This window comes from Alligator sinensis, unplaced genomic scaffold (genome assembly GCF_000455745.1).
Source record: "Alligator sinensis unplaced genomic scaffold, ASM45574v1 scaffold608_1, whole genome shotgun sequence".
NCBI lineage: Eukaryota > Metazoa > Chordata > Crocodylia > Alligatoridae > Alligator > Alligator sinensis.
In genome coordinates this window covers 649,912-658,470 of record NW_005842799.1, presented here as the reverse complement: position 1 = coordinate 658,470, position 8,559 = coordinate 649,912, and the positions used below count along the sequence as shown (strand labels likewise).

Below are 8,559 nucleotides of genomic sequence, written 5' to 3'. Positions count from 1 at the left end.
AAGGCTTGATAGAGCTATCCCCAAGATTGTCCCTACCTCTGGTAGGTGGGATATCCTGGTCCCTGTTCAGGAAAACAGAGGCAAAGAAACTGTTAAAAATATCAGCTTTCTTGTCTGGCGTGGCCACCAGATTACCTTTTGTGTCTTGCAGGGGCCCTACATTGCCTGGTGCCCTCTTCTTTCTCCCAATGTACTTGAAAAAGGACTTTTTGTTTTCCTTAATCCTGGACGCTAGCTGAGTTCCATCTCTGCCTTGGCCTTCCTAATAGCCCTCCTACACTCCCAGGCTGAGGAGGAGTACTCCTCCTTGGTGATAGTTCCTCCCTTCCACTGGTTGTACACCTCCCTTTTAGTCTTCAGGCATTGCTGAATGCCCTTGCTGAGCCAAGGGGGTCTCTGAGCACTCTTACCCCACTTGCTTCTCTCAGGGACTGTTATCCTTTGGGCCTAGAGGATCGCCCCCTTAAGGTACGACCATCCCTCGTGAGTTCCCATCTCCTCTACCTTCTGGGCCCTTAGTGCCTCCCCCACTAGTCTCCTAAGCTCATTGAAGTTGGCCCTTCTGAAGTCAAGGGCTTTAGCCTTGGTGTGAACCCTCGACGCCCTGCGTTGGATAGTGAAATCCAGCAGGTGATGATCGCCAAGCTTTGAAACTGCCAAGCTTACCTAATATTGTATTGGCATCCATTCATTGTTACTAATGAATTTTATGAAACAATTAATTTTTAGAAATGGAAAATTTCCCACAGAAAAATGAAGCACTGGAAAATTTTCTGCCCCACATCCCCTGCATGTCCCCCTTGCTCACCCCACATTATGTTACTGTATCCATTTCTGTAGACAATCCAGAAGGGGTGCATACTTATTTTCACACACAACTTGGGGAAGTGAATGTATAAAACAGCTCACCCTTTTGTGTAAGTGTAGTTGGTTGGACACTAAAATGCAAGTGTGCAAAACCAGAAGCCAAGGCTCAAACATTGGACACAAAATAAATATACCATGTTAAAAACATGTTGTAAGCATTTATCACATTTAAGTTGAGAAAACTGAAATATTAAGTAATTATTTCAAGGGTGTTGGTTGTAGCTGTGTTGGACATAGGTAGACAAAGCTGTTTGGATAAATGTAATATCTTTTATAGGGAGCAACTAAATAGTTGGAAAAAGTGTTCTTTGCAAGCTTTTGGGCACAAACACTCTTCTTCGAGGATAGGGAGAATCTGCTGGTGTTTTGTTTTCCCCTGGATGAAATAGAAGCCAATATGCAAAATGCAGGTCTGTGAAAATGCAAATATATGGTAGTGAGGATCAGAAACTATGAAAGACAATAGGTGTGAGATGGGTAGGTGAGGGGAGGAAGGGGGCATGTTGACCTGGTGATAGAATGTAGCTGGTAAAATGTAGAGAGGTTACCCGGGGTTATTGGATGGCAGGTAGGTTATAATGTACCATAAATCCAATAGGTCTATATTTAGTCCATGATTTTTTGTATCCAGCAGGTTGATGAAGTGAAGTTGATAGGCTTATCTACAAAAGATGTTTTGTAAATTCCCTTTGAGGATTAAAACTGAGGGATTGGAGAGAGAGTGGTTTTCTTGTGAGAAATGTGATCAACCGGTAATGGGGTATTTTGTTGTTGATAGATTTTCAGTGTGCGTTCATTCTGGTAGGCAGTTGTTTGGTTTCTCCTACATATTTTCCATCAGGGCATTTGGTGCACTGGATGAGATATATTACATTTCTGGAGGTGCAGGTGTAAGATCCAGGAATGGTGATGGTTCTATTGTGGGTTGTAGGTATTGTGGAGTAGGGGAGATGTGTTGGCAGGTTTTACATTTTTGTCCTGGCATGGTCTGGATCCATTCATTTGTTTTGAGACATAGGAAGTTTGCTTCTGGTGATGAGGTTGGTGAAGTTCAGTGCCTATTTTCCATATAGGTTCCAGGGAATAATGGTATGTCATCATTAGTGGTATGAGATTCATGGAGATTTTCTTTTTGTACTGCAACAATTCTTCATGTGGTATCCGAGTGGCTCTTTCAGAAGTGCAATCTGTCTCTCTGGAGAAGTGTCCTTATTGAGTGAAAGCCCTTTTGAGATTTGGAAGTTGATGATCAGGGTGTTCTCCTCAATGCAAATTCAGTGGTATCAGTGATGCAGTTCTTCAGGAATTTTTTCCAGGTGGCCCATATTACTGAAGCTATACACTTCATCCTTACACACAATAACTTCAATTTCAATAACCAACACTTCCTCCAGACCAAGGGCACAGCTATAGGCACAAAAATTGCCCAACAATATGCCAAGCTTTTTATGAGACACCAGGAAGAAGAATTCCTCAAAAACTGCACCAAACCCATACTAAAGCTAAGATATATAGATGACATCTTCATCATTTGGATTGAAAACCTGCCATCTCTGATTGATTTCCATTAAAAATTCAATAATGATCACCCTTCCATCAGACTCTCTCTGGAATACTCCAACACCAACATTTCCTGTTTAGACACTATGATCAAGATTCAGAATGGTAAAATACAAACCATATGCAAGAAACCCATGGACCAACATATATATCTACACAGAATCAGCAATCACCCTAAACCAGGGGCAGCAATTATTTAGGTTTGGGGGCCACTTCATGAGTTTTGGTGAGCTGTTGAGGGTCACAAGGGTGCCCCGGCCCAGTCACCATCTTGGGACCGGAAGTCCCATCCCCTAACCTTTGACGTTTGCCACCGGATGTCCCTCCCCTTGCCCCTGTAAGTACTTCTTTTGGGAAAGGGGTTTGCCATCTTGGAACCAGGAAAAAAAAACAAATTACATACTAAAAATAAAACACCCATAACAATATATTTTAATTTTATTTTTTTTTAATATTTTTGTCCTGATTTGCGTGTGTTTGTGCTATATATATGGAAGTGATTGCATAATAGCTCAAAATTAAGTCTTACTCTTGTATGGTATAAAGGGGTGTGGGGGGTATGGGTGGGTGGGTATGGGGTTTGTGGGGGACTGTGGGTGTATGTGTGAATGTGTGTGTGGATGTGTGTGTATGTGGGGTGTGGGGGAGGGTATGGGGGTTTGTGGCGATGTGGGATTATGGGGATGTGTGGGTGTGTGTATGGGTGTGTATGGGGAGGGGGAGGGTGGCTAGGGTTGTGCCTGGGTGAATGTGTGGTGTGTGCATGTAGCAGTGAGTGGGGTTCCCCCAGAGGCATGCAGGTGTGAGTGTAGGGGAATGAGTGGGAGGGTGTGGGTAGGTATGGTGTTTGTGGGGTGTGGGATTGTGTGTGGAGACGGTTATGGTTGGGGGGAAGGGTTTGAGAGCCAGAAAGAGCCACCCCAGCCCCTCTGCATGCACAGGGGGCAGCAAGATACGCCATAGCCGGGCAGTGTCTCGGCCGGGCAGGACCAAGGGACCCATCATGACCAGTCAAAGCCCCTTTGCAGGCCAGATCCAGCCCATGGGCCATATTTTGACCAACCCTGCCCTAAACACACGAAGAAAGCTATAATATATAGCCAAGCCCTGTGATACTACTGAATTTGCCCTGTGAAGAGAACAACCACTCTCTCTCCAATCTCTCAGTTCTAATTCACAAAGGGAATTTAAAAAACACCTTTCATACATGAGCCTATGAACTGCCCTTCATAAATCTACTGGATATAAAGAGTCATGGACTAAATATAGATATTGGATTTATGGCACATTATAACCTACCTGCCATCCAATATCCTTAGGTAACCTCTCTACATTTTACCAGCTACATTCTATCACCAAGTCAACATTCCCCCTTTCCCCACCCCTGCATCTACCTGTCTCACACCTCTTCTCTCCCATCCCCTCTGATCCTCACTGCCACGCATCTGCAGTTTCACAGACCTGCTTTTTATATATTGGCTTCTATTCTATCCAGGAGAAAACAACACACCAGCTGACTCTCCCTATGCCTGAAGAAGGGTGTTTGTGTCCAAAAGTTTGCAAAGAACAATTTTTCCAACTATTTAGTTGGTCTAATAAAAGATATCATATTTACCCAAAGAACCTTGTCTGTAATTATTTCAAGGGTTTTATTTTGTAGCATGTTATTTTGAAACAATAGGAACATTTTTTATGTTTTCTTCAAGATTTGTAGGTCCCACAGATATGGAAGATCTGAAATGGAAGCAGTGGGGGCAAGGCACAGAATAAAGTTACCCAATTGTAAAGTTATTAACTTGACCTTTAAATGGCTTTTTTCTCGCATTGGTTATCTTATAAACATTATCTATTTATGTATGTGTGATGTGTGTGTGTGTGTGTGTGTGTGTGTGTGTACATAGATATACAGGGACTGTTTTTTGTTCCTATCTCGTAGCTCAGTGGCAACAATGAGTAAGACAGTTGTGTTTGTGTGTGTGTTTCCCCATTAGGGATGCTAGTGGAAACTAAAATGTTTGATAAAGATAAATCATCAGATATATTTGTATCCTTTATGGTCTAAATATCATGTACGTCTTGGTTTAAATATCATGTACATTTCTTCTGTTATGTTATTCAGAAATTAAGAATTTATTTTATAATCCCTTTGGTTATATCTGAACATATATTTATTCAGTATCCATCTGTCCTTTGTGCATTTATATACAGGTAAATTATAGGCCTCCATCCGTTCTGGGAATAGCAGTTCCACTCACTGATAACTTTTATAATGCAGACCCTAGCAAACCTAGAATGAGAGATTATTTTGAGAAATCAAAGGTAAGTCTTCTGTCATTGTTTTATTGGTGTTGAAGATGTTTGAGGAGCATGCATGCTTTAACATTACACATTTTAGTCTATCCAATTTTCTATCACTCACGTTAAATAGCCAATATGGTAAAAGTTCAAAGAAGGCAGAGGTTACAGACCGAGCAGGTAAGTGATATGCCAGCTTTGCATCCTCTTCCATCTTGTTCAAGTTAAAATCCTCTTAGTTGCACGCTAGATCTAGAATAGGGCTGAAAACTGATATTGCATTGTAAAATGGTACATTTTGCTACTCTTGGGAAAATGGACAGTGGAAAGGAATGAAAGTTGTGACATAACATTAGATAACTTGATTGTAAACTCCTAAATCCCAGCTAATCTTCTAGACTACCATCAGCAAGAAACTATCTGGCTGGCAGGTTCCCCTTTGTAATTTATTTCTGGCTATGTTGCCAGAGGCATTGATAATGTGTCATGAATTAATATAAAAAGGTAAGATAGGTTCTACCTAGCTGGAATTAAATCTGTCAGTATTCCTAATACTACAGTCAAATGTGCTGCTATTAGCATAATTCAGGAGCATATTGCAGGAGTGATGAGTGTTTTGAAACCATACCACGTTTGGAACAATTTTTTTTTATCTAGATTTTGAGCTTTTTAAACCAAACATTATTGTCTGTGCTGATAGATTCTGAACAAGGTAACATGGGAAGTCATGCTATGTCCCTACCAAAGGACTGCTAATAAAGTACTTACATTTCTTGGAAACAATGGCCAGATCTAGACATGCAGGCATATACATTCTCCTGGGGACAAATAGCAGTGGTACAATATGTGCTGCTGCTACTCGATCCCCAGGGAATGCCTATGCACATGCACTCTGGTGCACAGCACGTTACCTCAGGTAGGGCAGGAGAGGCTGCGACCTGCACCCCTTACCTGGGGTTCCAGGGACTTCTTGGGCTCCAGCGGTGGCCCCTTCCCCAGTAGGGGAGGTATGGGGGGGCACACGCCCGCCCTGAAATTGGCTCTTGCCAGCCAGGGAGTGGGGAGCACCTGTGGCACTTCTGGTTTGCCGCTGGTGCTTCTGGAGTCAGTGATCAGCTGCTGGAGAACCCACCCCCCCTCAGTTGGCAATCAGCCTCTGGGGGACCCCCCCCCCCCCCCCCAAGCATTCCCCCCCCCAGTCAGCAATTGCCCTCTGGTGCCCACTTCCCCAGGGCCAGGAGGAACCAGTCACCCATGAGCAGTCGTGATTTGACAGCAGGGAGCCTGGCTGGCAGCCAGAACATAGCTCCAGCCAGCCAGGCTCCAATTTCAGGTGGTGCACACTGCTGCCCCGTGCACCGCCCCACTTTTTCTGCTACGGGTTTTTTTTGACACCGGGGTGTCTCAGTGTCAAAAAACTCCTTGTGCAGAAAATTAGCACTGCGTGTGCAGCATGTGTGCTGTGCAGTAGGGCTGTGTGTAATTTCAGCAGCCGTTTCATTTCAGAGGTGTTTTGGCCCATGTCAGGGCCCAAAACACCAAATCCAAAATTAAATAGAAGGCTCCAAAACATCTCCAGAACTCAATTAAACCATCCAAAACATTTTGGAAAATTTCAGAAAATGTTGGAATTTCAGACCTGGGCTTGCAGGAAAACAGAAACTCAGAAGAGAGAGAGGAAAGAGGTGGGGAGAGGGACTGCTCTGATATTGATATCTGTAGCTGTTCAGTGTCTGTGATCTGTCCCTGAGGTCCCTTCCAATCCCAGTGCTCTGGGGGAAGGATGGAGAAACAGCATATAGGGCTCTGTGTGAAGCCTTTCTGTCCCTTTTGTGAGCTGTCTCTCTGGACGCAAAAGCATGTGAAAGGTACTGTGGCTGGCTGCAGTGACTGGCTTCCTAGTCAGTCTCCTGCTAGTCTCTCTTTATGGAAAGGATTGGATCCACCTTTCCAATATATTGCAGATACAAGATATAGTAAACAGATAGAAGAAAATATAGTAAATAGAAGGTATAGTAAAATAAGCAGATAGAAGAAGATATAGTAAACACATAGAAGATATATTTTACACACACACACACACACACACACACACACTTTCCAGCACAGCAAACATCATAAAGCGTACTGTAAAGGCAAGTACCAGGTCTTCTAGAAGAGGAGTGAGAGGATGCAGCAGGAGAGCTGTAAGTCCTTCTCCACCCCCCCCGCCCCAACTTAGACACATGGTCTTCCCTAACAGGCATGAGGCTTCTGCTGCTAGTGGCAGCAAGGAAGTGAGAGCAGTGTCTGCACCTGTCCAACCTCCATTAACGCCTGCAATAATAATGACCCCCAGCACCACCACCATGACAAGCACCAACATGACAGTGTCCTCCACCCTAATTTCAGTTCCCAGCATAAGCCTCCCAGTGCCAGAGGAGGAGCTGGATCTGGAACCAAGGGAGCTCGGTGCTATAGCCAGGGAATTTCTGAGGAAGGAGGGGGAATCAGAAAGGGGAAATTCTGGGGAAGGAGGGGGAGCTCAGTGCTATAGCCAGGGAAATTCTGGGGAAGGAGGGGGAATCTGAGTGTTCCATACCCCTTAAAGTTCCCCAAGAGCCAGGTCTCCTTCTCCGGAAGGTACTGCAAAGGAGGTTATGGGGGCAGGTGGTTCAGCTTCCCATGTTGTTGTGCCTCTGCCTGCTGAGGAGGGGGATAAGGCAGGATTTTCACCTGCACCCCAGAAGTGAGGGGGTAGTGTAGTATGGGATCATTTTGAGGTGGCAGATGATCCCAAGTATGCTATTTGCCTGCACAGTTGATGCAAGACCAGCTGGGGCAAGGACAAGAATCACTTCAGCACACGGGGATGCTGATGCATATCAGGAGACACCACCCTCTTGCCACTGCTCCTCCTCAGCCTGGCACCAGTGGGAGTGTGCCCAAAGGGAAATCCCCCTCTCACTCCAAAGCCCCTGTCCCCCAGAAGCAGAGGCAGGCCACCCTGGATCAGTGGGTGTGACGTTGGTGGACCTCACATCCGGTAACACTCTTCGTCAGGTAGTCCCTCCCCCTCGTCCTGCCTAGTCCCTCCCCCTCGTCCCGCCTGCCACGACTTCGATGTTATGGGTGATTCAAGGAGGGGTTCAGTGGAGTTCTTCTACCCGAGGGGTTTCCCCGACGTGGGTGTACTCACAGTTGAGGTGTGCCGTTGTTCCACAGGGCTCTGCCACCCCTACACCCCGTCCACTCGCCAACCGGTCACTCACGGGTGAGATGGTACCTCGCCGCTATTTGCTGGCCTGTCGGCCAGTAGGTGCTCCTGACCGTAGGGAGATAGGCTGATGGTTGCCCTCAGTCAGCCTGCCTTAGAGTCCTGCTGATCCCTGCCGCTGGCTTGGGTCTTCTCCCTTTTTCCTCCCCTGGTTTTTAGAAATAATATTCCTCCGGAATGGGGAGGCTTCCCGGAACAACGTTTTGGCCCTGGCAATCTCCCGAGACCACTCCTTCCACCCCTGCCAGGGTGCCTGTTTCCTGCCTCAGCTGTTGAGCAGGTAGGTGCTCCTGACCGTAGGGAGATAGGCTGATGGTTGCCCTCAGTCAGCCTGCCTTAGGGTCCTGCTGATCCCCGCCTAAGTAGTCGTTTAATGGTACCATTTAATCTTTCCACCAGGCCATTGGTCTGGGGATGGTAAACCGATGTTCTCAGTTGGGTGATGCCCAGGGTCTTGCAAAGGGCCTTCATCACTCCTGACAAAGTTTGTTCCTTGATCTGTAAGTATCTCTTGTGGAATGCCCACCCGCGCTATCCACTTGAGAAGCTCCTCAGCCACTTTTGGGGCTGTTATGGAACGC

General features: G+C 45.8%; 1 protein-coding gene across 1 annotated transcript in view; it reads left to right on the top strand.

Moving 5' to 3' along the window:
- Positions 1-8,559, top strand: part of CATSPERB (cation channel sperm associated auxiliary subunit beta) — a 79,547-nt gene that overhangs the window by 49,772 nt on the left and 21,216 nt on the right. The window contains exon 16 of the mRNA XM_006035097.2: positions 4,636-4,746. Within this exon, the coding sequence (XP_006035159.1) occupies positions 4,636-4,746 (111 nt within the window). The remainder of the gene's footprint in view (positions 1-4,635; positions 4,747-8,559) is intronic.